At 40.9% G+C, this 22,286-nt stretch overlaps 1 protein-coding gene across 2 annotated transcripts; it reads left to right on the plus strand.

Moving 5' to 3' along the window:
* Nucleotides 1-8,144: 8,144 nt before the first annotated feature.
* On the plus strand, nucleotides 8,145-17,530 carry LOC121879127. Of its 2 annotated transcripts, none has more exons than XM_042385711.1 (7): nucleotides 8,145-8,376; nucleotides 9,787-10,026; nucleotides 10,157-10,329; nucleotides 10,438-10,543; nucleotides 10,658-10,822; nucleotides 10,956-11,210; nucleotides 15,126-17,530. In XM_042385711.1, exons 2-7 carry the CDS (start codon nucleotides 9,787-9,789, stop codon nucleotides 15,237-15,239), a joined length of 1,053 nt encoding a protein of 350 aa, XP_042241645.1. In that variant the 5' UTR covers nucleotides 8,145-8,376; the 3' UTR covers nucleotides 15,240-17,530. The 2 variants fall into 2 exon arrangements, with proteins under 2 accessions (XP_042241645.1, XP_042241646.1); XM_042385712.1 differs by having other exon boundaries at nucleotides 10,453-10,543.
* The last annotated feature ends 4,756 nt before the right edge of the window (nucleotides 17,531-22,286 follow it).

Below are 22,286 nucleotides of genomic sequence, written 5' to 3' on the forward strand. Positions count from 1 at the left end.
GGTGGTGGTGGTGGTGGTGGTGGTGGTGGTGGTGGTGATGGTGATGGTGGTGGTGGAGGTGGTGGTTGTGGTGTGTCTGATGTCAAGTAAACTGTACTGTAGTAATTCGAATTGTCAACCACCTCACTCACTCTCACACATTCTCACACTTACTCACTCTCACTTACTCTTAATCTCACTCACTCATTCCCTCACTCCTTTCTCAAAAATTCGTATCTGTTCTCACTATTGCAACTATATATACCCACTAGCCTCTCCACATCCCCATAGTAAACTTATCATTAAACAGACAATACCAATGATTTCATACGTCAGTCAGTGTTATTTATATCACGGGACTGAAGCTAACATCCCTCAAATAAAGTTGTAAATGTCAACACGTGTAATATTTAGAGAGATCTGAACCCGTGTTGCGTAGTAGACAGAGTTGACATGACATTTAGCGAGATTCAAACCCGTTTAGCGTAGTAGAATAATGACATGATATTTAAGGAGATTCGAACTTTATGTTGCGGATTAGAGTGGTTCATTATGACGTGCGAACCCTGTATTTCTCTCTCATATAAAAACAAGAGAACATCAGTTATTAGCGATCACATATCCAAGGAAACTAACCGCCCAAACCCGACAGTGTATACCGGGGAACGGAGGAATACACACAAATTAGTATACAGTATAGTATTACCCACAATTGTTATTCAGTAATGTCTTCCCTGAAATCCATAAATTATATATTAATGTGTAGTTCAATGTCTCTCATGCTCACACACACACACACACACACACACACACAGCGATTCTCAAGTGCGTGTGAAAGATATGTTAAGAGTTACCAAGTAAAAACATTATACAGACCATTCCACCACCAAGTGTCCATTCATTCCTCTTGTTTTGTCTTGTTTTTAGTTTAAACAATAATGACACACACACACACACACACACACACACACACAAGTTGTTTTATGCCACGGCGATAAACAACGCTTCCAGATTCTTACCTATACTATAACAACCAATAGTTAATACTAAACTAAACGTGACTAAATTCTATTACATAAATCAAACGCCCCCTTACTTATCAGTACACACATTATTATGAACATATATATATATATTAGCAAAATAAACTAATACACACAGCTAAGATACCGGACACTAATTAAAATACGTAATAATGTAATGTATATTTTTTCTTCATTACCCAAACACAGGTATATATTGTTAATGCTTGGGGAGGGAGGGGGGGACATTACGTACTAATTCCCCTTTCCTTCATTGTTTCCATCCTACCCACATCCTTCCTCCCTCACCCTTACACTCCACACAACCCTCACACCTCCTCCTCCTCCTCCTCACAACCCTCACTCCTCCCTCACCCTCACCCTTGCACTCCACACCACAGGCAATCGATAGTGCAGGAACTTTGGTCCATGGTGGAGCAGCGGCGACCCTGCCAGTGTCTGCTGCCTCCTGCCCACACCACTATCACCACGCCCACACCACCACCACGCCCAACACCACTATCACCACGCCCACACCACTATCATTCCCACACCACCACCACCACGCTCAATACCACTATCACCACACCCAACACCACCACCACCACCACGCCCACACCATCGCCACGCCCAATACCTCCAATACCACACCACCATTAACAATAAATATAAAACACTACACACACACACACACACACACACACACACACACACACACACACACACACACACACACACACACCTTCTCATTCTACAGCCTCGATTGTGTATATTTGTGTTAATTGCGTTGTATTAATTGTTTATATTCAGTCAAACCATCACTAAGTTGTTGTGTTATCTTTATGTGATAGTTAACTACTGTAGTATGGTAGTGGTTCCGGTATGGTGATGGTTGTGGTTGTGATTGTAACGATGGTTAGTTGTAACGGTGGTGGTTGTAACGGTGATGAGTATGGTGATGATGGTTAATGATGATGGTGGTTGTGGTGATAGTGGTTGTGGTGATGGTGGTTGGATGGGGACGATGATAGTGATGATAGTTGTGGTGGTGATGATGATGACTGTAATGGTGACTACGGTGATAATAATACTGGCTGTAGTGACTATAGTGATAATGGCAGTGACTATAGTGACGATGATAGTGAGGATGGTGACAGCGGTGGTGGGCAGAGAAGAAGAGAGACGACCATTGGACACTGAGGCGCCGCAGTCAGCCCTCGCAGTAGTGATGGTGATAGTGGGAGAGAATGAATGTGTGGGAGAGAATGAATGTGTGGGAGAGAATGAATGTGTGGGAGAGAATGAATGTGCGGGAGAGAATGAATGTGTGGGAGAAAATGAATGTGTGGGAGAGAATGAATGTGTGGGAGAGGAATGACTGTGGGAGAGAATGAATGTGTGGGAGAAAATGAATGTGTGGGAGAGAATGAATGTGTGGAAGAGAATGACTGTGTGGGAGAGAATGAATGTGTGGGAGAGAATGAATGTGTGGGAGAAAATGAATGTGTGGGAGAGAATGACTGTGTGGGAGAGAATGAATGTGTGGGAGAGAATGACTGTGTGGAAGAGAATGAATGTGTGGGAGAGAATGACTGTGTGGGAAGCTGCTGTCGCTGCTAGTGTGGCTGAGAGAGGAAGGGGGAGTTGGCAAGGCAAAAACAGTGTTTGTCTTGTGTTGGTACGACTGCCGGTGGAGAGAGAATGAATGAGATAGAGAATGAATGAAACGGAGATAGAATGAATGAAACGGAGAGAGAATGAATGAGATAGAGAATGAATGAAACGGAGATAGAATGAATGAAACGGAGAGAGAATGAATGAGATAGAGAATGAATGAAACGGAATGAGAATGAATGAAACGGAGAGAGAATGAATGAGATAGAGAATGAATGAAACGGAGAGAGAATGAATGAATGAGAGAGAATGAATGAAACGGAATGAGAATGAATGAAACGGAGATAGAATGAATGAGACAGAGAATGAATGAAACGGAGATAGAATGAATGAGACAGAGAATGAATGAAACGGAGAGAGAATGAATCAATGAGAGAATGAATGAAACGGAGAGAGAATGAATGAGAGAGAATGAATGAAACGGAGAGAGAATGAATGAAAAGGAGAGAGAATGAATGAGAGAAAATTAATGAAACGGAGAGAATGAATGAAACGTAGAGAGAAGGACTGAAACAGAGAGAGAATGAATGAGATAGAAAAGGAATGAAACAGCGATAGAATGAATGAAACGGAGAGAGAATGAATGAAACGGAGAGAGAATGAATGAAACGGAGAGAATGAGTGAAACGGAGAGAATGAATGAGACGGAGATAGAGAATGAATGAAACGGCGATAGAGAATGAATGAAACGGGAATAGAATGAATGAAACGGCGACAGAACGAATGAAACGGAGAGAATGAAACGGAGAGAGAATTAATGAGATAGAGAATGAATGAAACGGAGAGAATGAATGAAACAGCGATAGAACGAATTAAACGGCGATAGAATGAATGAAACGGCTATAGAATGAGTTGAATATGGCGTAGACGATTAATGTAAATTAGTTAGAACGTGAAGGTATATGGTAACATCAAACGTTATTACGTCTTTGTGATGAATGAGTGTGGAATGAGGAATGGTGTGTGTGTGTGTGTGTGTGTATATATATGTGTATGTATGTGTGTGTGTGTGTGTGTGTGTAATATGCCCGTGTACGTGGTTATTTGCGTGTCTGTATGAGTAGTGTGTTTGTGTGTGTCAACAGAGAAGCACCCGAGACCAACTTGTGTTCACATACCCCCTCCTCCCCCCTCCCCCTCCAAGTTGTGATCTCATATTTAAAGTACACGTCTGGACATCATTATTCATAACACTAATATTGACGTATGAGAAAATTACCAATTCTGTTTTGACTTTTTTTGGCTACGTAAAAAAAAAGAAAAAATAATTCTTGTGTGTCATAAAGAAAATTGATAGATGAGTTTTTTTATTGCTCAAAATTGGATCATTCATCAAAACTTACCGAAACAGAAGACGATCACTCTTACCGCCAACAAACTATGGTACTAGAATATTTTACCTGGGATTTTATTTGTTATTGATTATTTAATTCCCTTTTATGCGATTTTTTAATATAATACATACATACATACATACATACATACATACATACATACATACATACATTACTTACATACATACATACATACATACATACATACATATATATTACAGGTAAACGATTTCCAAGGTATACAATGCAGTTATACAAAAAATGGTAAAGAGTGAGTAATTGGACCCAAGGATCGACAGTAAAAGCCATCAGATCCTGTTTCCCAGTTGAGGTGTTTCATAAGTACACCAAAAGCAGAATTATAAGCGACAGTCGTGGGGAAAATGCACAACAATTCGCCAGGTAAATGTCCACTAAGAAAAATTAAATATAACTCCATTCATATAAGCTAAATATAATTCGTCAGTGATAAAAAAAATATATCTATAAAAAAGAAGTTTGGTAGATGAATATACTCAGTGTGGTGGTGTGTGTAGCTTGATCAGTGTTGTGTAGCAGTGCGGTGAGGGGCGATGCAACTTTCTGGGGTGTAACTAACTCCGTGTTCAATCACTGTTTAAAACCAAGAGAGGAATATTGATGCAAGACTCTATAGTACACGGTATTAAAGCTGCTATCCCTCTGAGTGTACTAACTAGAAGGTAGTAGTAGTACCAACCAGCCCCGATACAGTACTTAATTTAAGAACATTTTGCTTCGTATCATCGATCAATGTGTTAGGCTACGGAGATTCTTGCCAGCGCAGCATATTTAGTTTCCAAAGGCTGTACTATAAAATGTGAACATGTCGCTGAATTATACTGTTTCTCCCTGTTCAAGATATATTTAAATCATTCGAATCCTCATCCCCAGAGAAGCTTGATATCTTATGTGTATTGTCTAACGGGATATTTCTCACATAACCACCTAGGCTTTTTTACACATAGAAAGTCTTCTACGTTCAGGTTACCTTGTACACACTAGTCTACAGCGTTTACCACTTGGCAGTTTTGAGGAAAATCGCAGCAGGTTTGGTTAGATTAGGTTAAGAAACAGTATGTGCAGTGTTTACTTGGTGCGCTGCCTAACATGACAGACTGCGTCACTTAAAGTTCTTCAGTGTGAGAAGGCAAAATAATAAACTTGCCGGCGGAAAAAAAAAAATCTCACCAATATTTTAATCGATATTTTGCATGAATTGATTATATGGCATAAAAAAATCACAATTCATGATATGATAGATTTTTATGAGATAAGTTACGAGATATTTTAAATCAAACTCAACAACAAGCAATGAATTAGACAAAGGTTTAACACCCGGAATGGTTTAATAATTTTGTGACTGCGAATGAAAAAAAAAATATGCATTAAATTTTATATATGTCTGGTAAATGAACAGTCTAATGCTACTGTTTATAACTGTGAAGAAACAGCGGAAGCAGATATTACTGGTTATAAAAATTAATCCATTTACTCTCCGAGTTGAGAAGTATATACTGCTCAACAACGGTGATTCCTGAAACTAGCTAAAGCTGCTTAGAAGAATGTTATCATATAGATCTATTATGTGTATGTGTGTGTGTGTGTGTGTGTGTGTGTGTGTGTGTGTGTGTGTGTGTGTGTGTGTGTGTGTGTGTGTTCGTTTAAGGACACGACAAGGTCAAGCTGTACATAACAAAAAGTTCCAACTCCCAACCTTGACAGCGATTGTACTGTAGTTTTTTTTGTCTTAGTCTGTGTTTGTGATCCCAAATAACCTGACAAGGACTATATCAATACTTGGCTGTGGTGTACCAGAAAAAATGCGAAAGTTGGTCCCATAGGCAAGACAACCCGCTAGGAGACACCATAGATACTGGGGTCTTGGTGATACGGCGGGGCGGAGTGTGGAAGCCGGCACTTCACGCGAACCACCACCGTCAAGACAGATTTTGCCTTTAAATATTAATCATCCAGTTTACGGTAATATAAATGTATGATTAAAACAATTAATTTAAGTGACGTTTTCACCAATGTAATGATCACAAAAATATGAAACTGTGTTCACCAAGGCGAGTATAGCGTTCTTACTTGGGTGAGCATTTCTATCACATAAATCAGAAGAAGAAAAAAATATTTAAAGATAACAGTTTACACAAAGAAAAAATTATCTCCTTTTTTGGGGGTATTCTCATTTTCATACTAAAACACCATAACTCTTATACATTCACCATGATGTCAACATTAGCTCTTCCAAATGTGTTGTTGAGAGAAATGTTATGATGTGTGTTGACGAATGTTGAAAAAAACGTTGGTTGGGGGAACATTATTTTTGTGGTAACAGAGAGAGGACATTGTTCTACCCACAGCTGCAGGACTATAAATATGTGATGTGTTTTAAGCCTTCATGTGTGTGTGTGTGTGTGTGTGTGTGTGTGTGTGTGTGTGTGTGTGTGTGTGTGTGTGTGTGTGTGTGTGTGTGTGTGTGTGTGTGTGTGTGTATGTGTGTGTGTGTGTGTGTGTGTGTGTCTGTGTTTGGTGTGTCTGTATTTGCTGTCTGTCTGTCTGTGTCTATGTTTGGTGTGTGTGTGTGTACCTATGTGACAGTATGTGCGTGTGATGTCTGTGTGTAGGTTTGTGTACATGGTGCTTAGACTGCACATATATGTGTGTGTGTGTGTGTGTCGTATTTCTTGGCGGTAACAGAGTTCATAGTGGTTATGGAGTGCGTCTAAATGATGGGCGGGGTGTGGTAGTTAAGGCTGTGTTTGGTTAGAGTGGTAGTTAAGGCTGTGTTTGGTTAGGTGGTAGTTAAGGCTGTTTGGTTAGAGTGGTAGTTAAGGCTGTGTTTGGTAGAGTGGTAGTTAAGGCTGTGTTTGGTTAGAGTGGTAGTTAAGGCTGTGTTTGGTTAGAGTGGTAGTTAAGGCTGTGTTTGGTTAGAGTGGTAGTTAAGGCTGTTTGGTTAGAGTGGTAGTTAAGGCTGTGTTTGGTTGGTAGTTAAAGGCTGTGTTTGGTTAGAGTGGTAGTTAAGGCTGTGTTTGGTTAGAGTGGTAGTTAAGGCTGTGTTTGGTTAGAGTGGTAGTTAAGCTGTGTTTGGTTAGAGTTGTAGTTAAGGCTGTGTTTGGTTAGAGTGGTAGTTAAGGCTGTGTTTGGTTAGAGTGGTAGTTAAGGCTGCGCTTGGTGAGAGTGGTAGTTAAGGCTGTGCTTGGTTAGAGTGGTAGTTAAGGCTGTGTTTGGTTAGAGTGGTAGTTAAGGCTGTGTTTGGTTAGAGTGGTAGTTAAGGCTGTTTGGTTAGAGTGGTAGTTAAGGCTGTGTTTGGTGAGAGTGGTAGTTAAGGCTGTGCTTGGTTAGAGTGGTAGTTAAGGCTGTGTTTGGTTAGAGTGGTAGTTAAGGCTGTGTTTGGTTAGAGTGGTAGTTAAGGCTGTTTGGTTAGAGTGGTAGTTAAGGCTGTGCTTGGTGAGAGCGGTAGTTAAGGCTGTGCTTGGTTAGAGTGGTAGTTAAGGCTGTGTTTGGTTAGAGTGGTAGTTAAGGCTGTGCTTGGTGAGAGTGGTAGTTAAGGCTGTTTGGTTAGAGTGGTAGTTAAGGCTGTGTTTGTTTAGTGTGGTAGTTTTTATAAGTTAAGGCTGTGTTTGGGTGGCGTGGGTGGTGGGTACTATACAGTATGTTTGGGTGGCGTGGGTGGTGGGTGGCTGCGTGGGTGGCAGGACCTAGTGTTACAGTAGCGAGGACGGCGGTGGAGCGGCGTTCCAGGTTGAACAACTCTCCGGATCTATTTTTAGAATCTTTTCCTATTGGAACATTTTCGACGCTGGGTTTTGTTTTCCATGACCCTAATGTCACCCCTGCTTCAGCCCCATGACGTCAGAACCTTCTACAAGACCGAATTCTCTGAACGAAGTAGATTTCTGATCTAGAGCGGATCGCTGATTGGTGAAGCTATTTGACGTCAAAACGTCCCGCGCTCCCATTGGCGGGTGAAGCGCGTAGTAATCAATAGTTACCGGAGGCTCAGCCAATCACTGCACCCTGAATAGATGAAAGAAAGTGTGAATCGGGTGCGTAGGAGGATGTTGTCTGCGCAGTGGTGAGGGATATATAAGGGAGGAAGAGCGAGGAGCGTTCACTCAAGCTGGTAGAGCGACAAGGAAGTGAACCACGAGAGAAGAGAAGAGACGAGAGAAGGACAAGACAGCCAACAGCCACAACTCGGCATCTCGCAACCTTGTGTGAAAACCTGATTTGAGGAACTTATAAAAAAAAAGTATTAATTAACGAAGTGAGGAAGTTTATCATAAAGAGTGATATATATTGGAAGGCGGATCCGAGCTTGTGAACTAGTTAAATCAAAGGTAAGATACACGACTATACTTGTGGTGTGTGTGTGTGTGTGTGTGTGTGCGCTGTGTGTATTTTAGGAGACTTCAACGCTGTCTGAGGCTAGTTGATGGGCTGTTCTTGAGGTCTTGGCTGAGGGAATATATACATTCTAATATACACTTTTAATAACACATGGAGATACTGTATACACAACCTTCACTACTCAAATGACTCAACTTATAACCGATGTAAAATAAAGAATAATTTTAAACTCCATCTATCACGTATAAGTTTAAAGTGAAAATCTTTAGCATAGCTTTAAATATTACTCAAAATAACAATGTTCTGTTGATGACTTCCCCCAACGGTTGGCTGTATCAGAGGAAGACTTGACCTTTGTAACCAACCACCACCACCACACAGCTGATCTATATATAGCGTGACTAACAGTTCCCTTTAAAGGTCCGAGCAGCTAAATCGGGAGTGGTCCTTCATGATTGATCCCCCACCTGCCCCGCCTCTCCAGGTGTGAGGGGGAGGGGACGGGGTTAGTGACGACGGGCCTGGTAACAAGTCGTTCTTTGGGATAATTTCGTAGACATGTTCGATATTTGATGTGATCAGAAGACGCGATTTGTTGTTTTGGTAATTTTGTCTCTTCAGAGTTCTAAAAAAAATAAGAACATCAGTTTTTATATATATTTAGCATAACCAACGTGTCTCTTACCGGTGTATTTAATGTAAGAACTTTAAAGTTGGTTGATATAAGTTGCGTGACTTATCAGAACCACCGGGAGAAGCTTGTCTTTACCTCTGACTCATTAACAGCCTGTCACTCACTCACCTGACCTGCCGCACGCAACACCCCACGCCGGGAGAAAAGTGCTAAGCCACGTTTTCAACAGAGGTCAGTTAATCAATCGTCAGCCATGAGAATTTGATCCTTAACTACCTTGTCGTGAAAAACTGTGGTCGTCGCCAGGATCGTGTTATGTCGCGTGTCACTCCTGCTTTTACCACCAATATTTAATACTCTCGTGGGGACCCAGACAACGAAAAACAGCCTCTAATGTCCTTCTAGGCGGCGACAGGGATTATATTTAGGCTTAATCGGAAGAAAATATTGATTTACCAACCAAGGTGACGGCTATTTCTCGCCCCGGAGTCACATTTGTCACCGTGTCTCTCTCCGACTAATGTTGGGGCGGCCATATTGTATGTTTACCAGTGATTTTCTTTAACCAATATAATGCGCAGAAAATGTGTGTTGATATCGATGATGTTGTCAGTTATAGCAGTTTATGTTGTCATTTTAAATAAGTACATGCACTTTTACCGGGGCTACATGTAACAATTCAAAAGAGAGATATATAACAGCCTCAATAACAAGACACTGGTGGTTATGACACAGAGTTAACAGCGCTATTATGATTCTCTCACAGATGGAGACCACGAAGGTGCTGACGTCTCTGCTGGTGCTGACCCTGACGGGGCCCACCCTCGGCTACCCCTACACCAGGGGCGTAGTCTCAAGGACGAGTGGGCGTAGTCGAGACCAGTTTCTGGATGGAGGCCTGGGGGACTATCTGATGGGGTACACGGACGACGAGCAGTACGCCCTCCCCCAATACGAACCCAACAAACGCTACGCATTCGCCGCCCAACGACCCAGAATAAACCCTGTAAGTGAGCGAGACATTGAGTAATCACGTTACAATCGCTACAGTTAGTCTAAAAATAACTATAAATATTTCAACCACACCAACTTGTCTAAAATAGTGATTATTTGTTATATTTTGGTTATACTTTCAGGAGACTCTGGCCGCGTTTCTTCCCATCTTGGCTGATGCTAATAATGATGACGACTACGTGTACGACTACAACACGTACTCCGACGACGATGGTACCTGGTACGAGAACACCGCCAATGGTGAAACTGTCGAGGACAACCTCCTGCCAGTACTCCTCCAGCGTCGTACATCCAGGTGAGAAAAAACCTCCTCCTCCTCGTCCTCTCTCTCTACCTGTAGCCTAACACACATTGACAAACGATAATTATTCCTCGTGAACTTTATTTGAGAATTGAAGAGTAGTCCATCCCGCCCCAGGTACTCCATGGACGACCTAGAGACCCTGGAACGCAAAGCTGCCATGGAGGACAACACAGAGAACCAGCTGTACGCCCTCATGGCCAACAAGGTGAGGCAACCAACATCTTTTTCACTGGTAACATTTTCCATCAACTTTTGCTATTAATAAACCATAAAATTATCATTCTTCACTAACGTTTCAACATTTTGTCTCCTCTTTCAGCAACAGAACTTGAAGAGAACCAGCATCCCCTTGTTGGGAAGCCGTGTTGCCGTCCCCCCCAGACTCCTGAGGAAGGGACAGAAGGAGGAAGCCTATGATATCCCTGCTACCTCCGTCAGACGCCCAGTATTTGCCCGTACAGTCACCACCCAGCCTGAGGAGCAGGTACATACACACACACCTGTCATTCTTAAACACAGTCATTAGTACCTTAACTCCTATACCTCAACAATATATCTTACAACAGCTTTAGAAATAGAACAAAATAATACCCAAACCTTAATGTCCTTATCAACAGACCGAGACACAGTCCATCAACAAGAACGACAACAACAGCAACACACAGAAACCTGAAGAGACTAAGAAGGACTCAAGTGACAGCAGCAGTACCACCACCACCACCACCACCAACCACAACAATGTCCTCAGCAGTAGCAGTAGTAACATCAATGAGGTACTGCCACCAGTTGAGACAGCGACCATGTCCCCGTATATTTCCGAGCGGCACGAGGCCTTCAAGAACTACCTGGACACCGAGAGGAAAGTCCGACAGGTAAGCTTGATAATTACTCTGGTGTGTTACCTGTGTTGTATGTGTGAGAGAGAAAGAGAGAGAAAGAAAGATATAACAAGTGAGACAGTAAACCTGAGAAAGTGTGAGAGGAGAAAAACACACATATACAGTACACACACACACACACATATACAGTACACACACACACACACACACACACACAACAAGGAGATAACGGGAGAACAGGGATATAACAATAAGATAACAGGAGAAAACGGAGATAACAGGGATATAACAGGAGAACAAGGGTATAACAGAACAAGGATAAAACAGTTAAGATAACAGAGATAACAGAAGGAGTTAACAGAACAGGGATATAACAGAACAAGGATAAAATAGTTAGGATAACAGATATAACAGGAGAAGAAGGAGATAACAGAGGAGAAGGTAGGAGAAGTAACGTTAGTGGTTATAATGTGGCTGGACTCACCAAACCCAGGGGAGCGTGGTGTGCCTCCTAGCAACTGGCTCTCTCTCTCTCTCTCTCTCTCTCTCTCTCTCTCTCTCTCTCTCTCTCTCTTCTACCCATTTCTCTTCCCTTTTTTTATCCCTCTTAATTCTCTTTATCCTTCGGGGTTTTTTCCTTCTCCGCCTCTTATTCCAACCTTCCTCCTTTCACACACACATTGTCTTATCGTGTATCTTTCCTTCATTCGTATATCTTATCTATGTTATTTCCTTCTTTATTCTTCTATCTTCCGTCAACGTATATAATTCTCGTTCGCAGTTCAATAAAATGTCTAATAACTGTCATTCTAAACAAAACAGAAAAAAAAATCCCTCAATATTAAAATCCTCCTTATGTCTCCCACATCTAAAAGTGATTATTGCATTACATGAAACTATTCTGGCTTAACTACACTTTAAATAACTCTTACATCATGTTTTGTTCATCGAGGAAAGAATTTGGAAGAGTTGAGAAATAACGAGTAAATACCCAAAGAATTAGATTTTAGAATAAGGATAAGTTGAGAAATATGTAAATAATTATCAAAAGAATCCAATTTTAGTCCTAGTCTAATATGGTGCAATCAAATATCACCATTAAGACTAGTAGCGATAGATCTCTAAATCCCGCGAGGTGGTATAAAGGGCTGGAGTGTAGGACAGAGGAGGTGTGTGTGTGTGTGTGTGTGTGTGTGTGTGTGTGTAGGGTTAAAGGCAAGGCGACCGTGTAGTGCCTGGTGACAAGGGTGAGGCTGGTGTGGAGGGAGGCGGCGGCGCGTGGGCGGGCGTTCAGCTTATTGATCCAGTGTATCATAGTGCAGCTCCTGGCGCCGCCCTCCACCACCATCACCACTACTACCACCATCACCACCACACACCACCACACATTTGCACTTCTCTGTTATTATTGTCTAATTTGAGTTCAAACTAATTCACTTATGACATGATACTCTTACCCTCCCCTCTCTAAAATCACCAGAAATATTTAATTTGCACACCATAATTACGACATAAAAATAAGCGTCTTCTTGCCATTATGTTAAAAAAAAAATATGTAAAATTAAAATTCACAAAAAAATGAGTGAAGGGAGGAGAGAGGGAGGGAGGGAGGGCAGGCAGCAACAGTGGCAGGGAACAACAGAGAGGTCCACCAACACCTTGTAAATAGAAATGTTTCCATAGAGACCCGGCGACACACTGTTGTTAACACACACACACACGGGCTCACGCTTCACCCTACCACCTCCCCTTACCCCCAACACCCCCTACCCCACCACCACCCCCTACCCCACCACCACTATCCATTAACCACTCTTCCATTTGTTTTGTTTTCAGTCTTCTTGTTATTTCACTATACTCAGATGTTATTATACTTTGTTAAATAATTCCCATGGAGTTCAGGTTTAAGGTAGCCAAGCTCGGTGAAAACGCTCGGTCATTTATTTCGGTAAAGGCAATACACGTCCCTCCCACGCCCGACACACACAAGTTGCCAAACATCGCTTTGGGTGCAGATGGGCTCACTCCCACGCACACAATGTTAAAGCTGAACCACCTCCCCCTGTCTCTCCTGCCCTTGCTCTCCTCCACGCTGTCTGTGACCTGGCTTCTCCCATTCATCCAAATATATCTGGCAAAAACTTTCTCTTAATACGACTCATCATCAATACCTTGTTCGCGTTGGCTTAAGTCTCCTCGAAAAACCAGCTTTTGGAAGGATTCAATTCCCAAAGGTTCTGTTACCATGGAGACGAAAACTAAGCAACCTGTTGGGGGTCCTATGTGGGTGGTAGAGGCTGCCAAGTACTACCATCACCCTTTACCCCCACCTTCTGTTTCCCTCTACACTCACGCCCTATGGTAAAGACTTGAAAGACATAACCTACATATATATATATATATATATATATATATATATATATATATATATATATATATATATATATATATATATATATATATATATATATACTCCTTTGATGACCGTCAATTCCAATATTGTCCCAATAACTGATAAAGTCAGAGTAGGTTGTGTTGGTAGTGCTGGAGCCGCCCACACCAGGGAACTTAAAGAGAGATATACCGCTAGATGGTCACTTCCCGCGCATCTCACTCATACATCACACGGTCCTTCCTCCTTCCCTCGGTGCTCCCTCCTCTCGCCTCACCTACGTTCAAATGTCTTCCCCTGAATCTCGAGTCTTTGATGGTATATTCTACGCCTGTATCGTCACACGCTGCCCCATGTTCATTTGCCCACTGAAATATAGTTTTATATTCAATTTCCTGTCATCACATTCGTTAACTACACAGGTACACGATTTAAGAACATAAGAAAATAGGGAGTCTGCAATAGGCCGGTTGGCCTGTGCATGGCAGCTCCTGTCGAGAGTTACTACCACTCTATCATCCCTGAATCTATCTAGCCTCCCTTTAAAACTTTCCAGCGTTCCAACACTTAATACAAAGTTGCTAAGCTTGTTCCACTCGTCCACCACCCTGTTTGTGAACCAGTTCCTTCCTATCTCCCCCCTAAACCTAAACTTATCCAACTCAAATCCGTTGCTGCGAGTCCTATCCTGCTCGGATATTATAAGAACTTAAGACCAACTATATACAGTATACATTTTTATTAAGCTTATAACTTTACATATACTGTTTCAGTTTATTAATTATACCCTCGATAGCAAAACTCAAAACAGATTTAAAACAGTAGTGAGTCAGCCTAAAAGACAAAGTGTCTTAGAATAAAAGAACTTTAAAGGGGAAGAGAAGAAAATAAGCCGGGAGGGGAGCGTCGGAGTGGAGTATTAACGCGCCCAAGCCGAGCCTCTTTGTTGTCAAGTACTCCTCCAGTAAGTGTCCTCACCGCAGCCACTGACGTCAGCTCCCTTCTTCTGACGTCAACTACACGAGCACGGTGATTGGCAAGGAGAGGCTATGACGTCAAACCTCTTTATACTTATTGGTCAAGGTTTAGTAGCGTCAGAAAATTCCATCGATAAATTACAAGACCCACTGCTTATTGCTGACGTCAGTGGTCCATAAACGGGCAACCAGAGAGTGTTTTCTGTTTAATTCTTAACTATCCAGCATTGTGTGTTGGTATCTGTCCAATGTTATCAAACAGGCTAAACCCACACTAAGTGAGTCACACAGATCTCAATAGCGAGGCCTTAGACTTTAAATAAATACTGTACATAAAACTTGACTGTGTAGGCAAGAGTGTGTTGTGGTGAGCGTCATCAGTGCGGTATAGCGTACTTGTGGCACGTCTGGGAGTCTCCATGAATAATTTTTGTGTATAGATTGTGAGGGTATTGTGTACGCCGCCTAGAGTGTTGTAGTTTTATGGTGGTCATGACAAAATGCTATATTTCGTGTATTATTACAGTTAGTTATTACTGTTAGACTATGTGGCTGACGACATCCTTTCTTCCTCAACAGCTCCAAGACATCGAGATGGAACTCCTGGAACAGAGGCGGGCGCCCCAGAAACGTTTCGTGGCCGAGAAACAGTCACTACCACAGCAGTTGGTCAGCCTCAAAAAAGTGGCCTAAGGCTCACAACTCTACCTGGTGTTCCTCATTTACTGACGACATTGGAGATGATGACGAGGAAGTGGAGTCACGGAGGAACATAAAATTTCTCTTCGACAACACGAAGACTGTGTCCTTGACGCAAGCATTATGGTATGGGAAGCATACCAGCAGCATACAATGCATGAGGACAAAATCAACTCAGCATGAGGACAACCCCACATAACACAGCTGGTGAAGGCAGCAATGATTGACGTCCTCACGTCATCTGGCCGTCACAGTCAGCTGACGATGAGGACCGTCACCCCTTGAGGGCTGCCTACGTCTGGAGGTTGCTAGCAGAACCTAGGACAGGTTTCCTGACGTGACAATAGCAGGCTTCTGAATGCCTGAATGATGTATAATCCATTTATTTGGTTTTATAATTCTAATTTTCCACAACCCTGAGGCGACTTGGAATCCATAAAATGTGTTCACACTCTTTGAACTTAGATAACTTTTGCATTTGATGCAAATTCGGATAATGTATTGTTTTGTTTGTAATGTTAATGCACACATCAGCCTTTGTAAATATTGGTTGTTACTTAGATCGAATCTAAATTCTAAGCAAAGAAACAATTTTGAGAAAATTCTTCAGTAAGAAAGTTAATTATCTAAATGCAGTTTACTCCCAACAACGACTGGCGTATTGTGCTGCCTTGTCAATAATATTGTCACATCAAGTAGCTTACTATTGACCGAAGAAAAGAGGTGTTTCTTTGCTCTGTAGGTACTGATGAATTTGTGCACGAATCTGAGCCCCACGCGCTGAGCCGTAGAGCCCAGATCACTTTGTCTTGACACAGTGGAACAGCGAGAGATTGGTGATATTTATCTCTCCAGCAGTCACCTCTTGTGTGAAGTAATCTTTTCAGTGATTCTCTCTCACTTTCTTTGGGCATGCATATACAGTACATACTCATCTTAATAATCTACATCCCATAACAAACCATATATGGAAATTTTATCAGAAAACAGCGCCTTAAAATTGCCATTTGGTGCATTATAAACGCAGTTCATATAATATCTTTTAATACTTTGAATTTCCACTCCAAGAGATGGAAGTAAAAGTTCTAATGTTTTATGATATACAGTATTCATCTATAAGACTCACCACCCACGGGGAAGCCAGTTAACTAAGTACTTGACAATATATGTGTATCATTAATATTTAATCATTATATTCAGAGAGTTCACTTGTGCTGGCCGACCCTTGGTGTATTGGCTGGGCATTTCACCCATAGGACTTGTTCACCATTTCTTCTGCCGATCTCTTCTCCTGTCTCTCAATATATATATATATATATATATATATATATATATATATATATATATATATATATATATATATATATATATATATATATATATTCCTTCCGTTCTCTCTTCTACTACTTGGAGTTTACCAGCAGTTTTTGTTATGTAACTTCAGTGTTTTCATTGAGTTGCGATCCTGAGAACAGAATCTTGTCCCAGTTCTCAGAAGAATGTTTGGTAAGATTAAGATTATTTCGTGCTACAAGTTGTACCTGTTTATATGAGTTACTGTTTACATTTAAATTTCTGATAAAAAAAAAAGAAAATGGTTGAATTTTGCCCAAGTGAGATTTTTACTGGGGTGGGCGGGCCTCAAGTGACAAATTGCCATGTCTTTCTCATACTTATTCTCTCATCTAATGGTATTGATCAACATTTATCTCGTGGGAAGGTGACCAGTGTACTTTACGTAGTGGTGACCGTAGCCTCAACATCGTGGATAGCGACGCTGAGGCTATTACCGACCTAGAATAGATGTACTGATACTGACTAGTGTATACTCTACCGGCAGATAAAGTCATTGTCATCTTCCCGCCTGTATCCTAAAGCTTCATTCATCTCTGCTGTCTCGATCCCGTTGTTTGGGCTCAAGCTGTTTTTATTTTGTCGAATCTTTTATCCTGTTCCGATGCCAAATATTATCATTATCAATATCCCACTATTAAATCCTTCTTCTAAGGATATTGAATTTGTACATTGTATGTACCATATCACCTCAAAAATCAAATGACTTATTTTTGTATAATAAAAATAAAAAAAATCCAACAAGAAACAATGTTATGGTGACAGGGCATTAGCGAGATCTGACACATATCATAGTATATGTTGGGATGCCAATTGGTCATTTCTTCTTCAAATTATAGGCCCTAATGCCTTTAAGCAAGGAACTCATTTCTTGAAATGTGATACTATGTAATTTCTCTGATATTTGTTAATAAACTTTTATCTTTTATTAATCTAGCATGTTATTGTTGGAGCCAATATAAAATAAGCCAGGGTGGTCTGCCAAAGAGAGAGGCCCTGTATATATGCGTCACATCTAGCGTAGCCACATTATGTTAGTCAGCAATTTTTACTTCCTACACAGTTCTTGTCTTTCATACTATTTTTCAATAAAATATATAAATATTTAATCATCTATTCGTAAAAGAGATTACCTCACACTGCCTTTATTACCGAGACACGCAAGTGACTGTGTACAAACAACAACAAATTATGATATAATTTAATAATATAATAACAATAATCCACTTCCACTGTTAAGAGACAACAGTACAAGTTATACATCAGTTACCGTTCTGATATGCAATCGACATGAAACTAGACAATAACTACATGTGAAGAAATATAAAGTATCTCAAAAAATAGTAGTCCTGGTTATTCAGACTTTCCTCAAAGACTGGGTAGGGTGTCCATACAAGCCGGAGGAGCCAAACTATTGAGGCAAAGAAGTCTAATATTGACTGAGCTGCCCATTTTCTACGGATTAAAATCACAGAATCGTCTACGAAATCCTGTGGTTTTTGAGTGATCGGCTAAAACAGTCAACAAAATTCCTTACTTAACTAGTTCTGTTGAGTTATTCCGAGGGTTTAAAAGTCAATATTAAGTCAACTGCTAAATGTGTTTGATACGAGACAGCTAATTTGACTTTCAAGGTCCTAAAGTTCTCTTGGTGAAAAAAAAAAACAGTGACTATTTGAATGATTGAAAATAATAAATACAGTAATATAAAAATTATAAAAGACAATACTGTATGTCTCCTTAAGAAAAGAAAAAAACGTTTGAAGGTAGACTATACTATTTTGAACCAAACAACAAAAGTAACCCTGCCCCCTCACTAAAGAATTCAAAACAATGGCCCGTATTATTTTTGATACGCTGCTTATCCAAACTTACAGCTGTAACATTTACCTACCTACTAACCAGCATATGAAAAAACAACAATACAGTACAGACCAAGAGTGCAGTCATGCAAAACACAAAACTGATCAAATCATTTTCACCCTTACAAAACTGTATATCATTATAGTACAGTTACCGGAACAGCAAAATGTATTCGTTATCTATACGGTAATTAAGAACCACTTGATTAGTTAGCCACGTGTAGGAGAGATAACTTAAAAGACATTACTCTGATATCAACAAGGTTTTTCGTCTGAATGTGCCTCCTACCTCCCAAAAGATACAAAAATGCCATCACAAGAAGAAAAACTACAATATCCTTCCCCCTACAACGATCACTACATGCAGAGGGTGTAGGGAGTGACAGTTTGGCAAAAGTTTTCAAAATCTAATTGCTTGGGTTGGATTATTTGTCTATCGGCCACGCTAATTCCGAATATGTTTGAGTTTTTTACATCATTGCATTAGAAGGTTTGTGGATACTTTTGGGTTTGGCATGAAAAACGCGAAAAAACTGTAAATAATAAAGGGACTGGCAATGTGGCACAACCTGTTAAAATCAAGTTATTGAATTGGATTATTCGACTACTGTGTACACTGGTTCATAATATGCTATTGTTTTACAACTCAATGCGCTACAAATTATGCCGATATTTTTGCTGCAAGTCACCACATACGTATATTTCGAAAACCAGGGCCCAATATTACCAACGGCGTGGATAGATTCCGTGGAATGAATTCAGGACATTCCCGCTCATGGAACATTACCAAACTCCGTATATGTGCCAATGGCAGGCCAATGGCAATATTTACAGAGTTTGTTGAGGCTCCCTGGACGGGAATGCCCTGAATTTATTCCACGGAATCTATTCACGCCGTTGGTAATATTCGTCCCAGGACTGATCAACGAATTCAGCCCAAGTAGCTTGACTTGGACAGTTAAGGACAAAATCTCAGTCCGTACTTTTGAATAAAATATTGTTCAATAGGTGGTGATATTGAAGTGCTGAAAGTTGTTTTTTCTGTGTTGTTTTGCAGTTAGTTCAAAGGGCCGCCACCAAGATGGGTCGTCCTAAGATTAGCAACACTCAGCTGCGCCAGGGTAACGATAAGGTGTTCGGGGTTCGGATGCCTCTGCCATCTAACAAGTTGCCTCTGAACAAGGAAGTTGGAAGTGCCCTGGCTTATGAAGCAGAAAACGAGAGGTTAAGGAGAAGAACAAATGCTTTTGATTATATGGATGCCACCAACAAGGTGACTGAGAAGGTACTGGATGTGTATAGGAAGGCCACTGTCCCCACTATCTCTGAAATCAGGGTGAAAATGAGAGTCCACGACCTGTGGAGGATGCGGAGGGAGACGATGATGATGAAGGGAAATGGACAGAAACAGAAAAGGAAGAAAACGAAGAACGGGAAGCTGAAGATGAGGTTCGAGGATATAGCTGAGAAGTTGTTTGATGTGGCAGACGACAGCAAAGTGCACGAACGAGAGAAAAGCTTCCTGGCAGCCCAGAGGAAACCGGGAAGGGAGGGCTGCATTGATGGCGTTGACAAAATTGTGACTGCCAAGCTGAAAGAAGAGAGGGAGAAGGAAGCGAAGAGGGCAAAGAAAAGGGCTGAGGAAGAGAGGAAAACTGAGAAGATGAGGTCAAAGAGTAAGGAGGAGATGGAGAGGATGTCGTGTAAAGTGTCGGCAGTGGATGACAGTGCTCAGGAAGAAGATAGTGATTATAAGGATGTCAATGACAATGAGTTCAAGGCTATGGTCGACAGGAGAGCAAGATCAGAGAAAAGGAAAAGGGAGAAAGAAGCCGAGGACAGGATCGGAGAAACTGCTGACAGGTTCAAGGTATCCAATGATGCAGTGGCTCACATCGCAAACACCATCAGAGCTGCAGACAACATCATAACTGAAGGGGACAAGTCTAAAGTGACTAACTGGAAGAAAGTGGAGAGAGTCAGGAAGAGGTCACGAGAACAGAAAAAAGAAAAGTTCAGGGGATTCCCGTCCAGGGAGCCTCAACAAACTCTGTAAATATTGCCATTGGCCTGCCATTGGCACATATACGGAGTTTGGTAATGTTCCATGAGCGGGAATGTCCTGAATTCATTCCACGGAATCTATCCACGCCGTTGGTAATATTGGGCCCTGGTTTTCGAAATATACGTATGTGGTGACTTGCAGCAAAAATATCGGCATAATTTGTAGCGCATTGAGTTGTAAAACAATAGCATATTATGAACCAGTGTACACAGTAGTCGAATAATCCAATTCAATAACTTGATTTTAACAGGTTGTGCCACATTGCCAGTCCCTTTATTATTTACAGTTTTTTCGCGTTTTTCATGCCAAACCCAAAAGTATCCACAAACCTTCTAATGCAATGATGTAAAAAACTCAAACATATTCGGAATTAGCGTGGCCGATAGACAAATAATCCAACCCAAGCAATTAGATTTTGAAAACTTTTGCCAAACTGTCACTCCCTAGTGTACAGAAGTGTGATCTACAAGCTACATAACACACACTGATCGATTTTTCCTACAGTAATTGTCGTATCCATGACCTTCTACAAAATTGTAATAAATAATGATAATATTAATTTCCAGTTTATGTTAATGCATCAATCAGGAGGCGGTACATACCACTCAGTTATTTACACACTTACTATGACACACACACTAAAACACACACAATATAATACACTTAAACTCGCCATGACACACTATAACACACCAAAAGACTCTATAACACACTCACCATGACACTATGAGAATCACCACAGAGCTACAAAACACTCACAATAGCATCCTCGCTATGAACACACTATGACACACCCGCAAAGACACACTTACCATGGCATATATACCGTTACACTCACCATGACAAATAAAGCATTACAAAATCATCATGACACAAACAGAAACACTAATATAATTGCACCATGATGCACTTATATCTACGTATTCACTAGGATACCCTCAACACAACACACTCACATTCACTCATGATACAAAATCAATGGTGAACTGTATTCCTCCTGACACACTTATTCTCACAACCGCCCCATGAAACACTTTACGACAACAATCCATGAAACAATCACCACATACTCAAAAGTATAGATCACTTTAATACAGCAAAGGCAGTAAACATGACTCTTTGTATCCGTAGTTCATTCGGGAGTAAACAAACCCTCACAAATGGTCTAAAATACACCTCAGGTTAGCCATCGAACCCAACGCTTATATTAGCCAGTTAGATTATGCATCTTCGTCACCTGGAATATACTGTATGTCACACCATCGTGGATCTCCTTAGTTAAAGTACAAATAAAACAAAAAACAATTCATTGCATATTAATATACAGTACACAATCCATAACACACACACACACACACACTATAATACACCTTTCAAGATTCACTTTACACAAGTTAAACACATTTGCGGGACTTCAGTTCATTGACACAATTATAATCTCAACACACCACGACGCAAGCCATCTCATTTACATCATCGAACAACACACTACGACTCGCTCACTAGGATAAAACTACCATAAACACCCTCATAATACACACCCCATGACACGATGACCATGAAACACTAGACACACTTATCATGGAACAATTCATGGTATCGTCCCCTGAAGTAAAACAAAAACAACTACCTAACCAGAAATCGTAGAATTTAAAATAACGTAAAAGCCCAAATGTTCTCAACCGTTTTCAATAACAAACTATGATCTGTCCCGTTATACAGTACAGTAGATGTTATACCTGATGAATCGCCATCACCGCT

This window comes from Homarus americanus, unplaced genomic scaffold (genome assembly GCF_018991925.1).
Source record: "Homarus americanus isolate GMGI-L3 unplaced genomic scaffold, GMGI_Hamer_2.0 scaffold4060, whole genome shotgun sequence".
NCBI lineage: Eukaryota > Metazoa > Arthropoda > Malacostraca > Decapoda > Nephropidae > Homarus > Homarus americanus.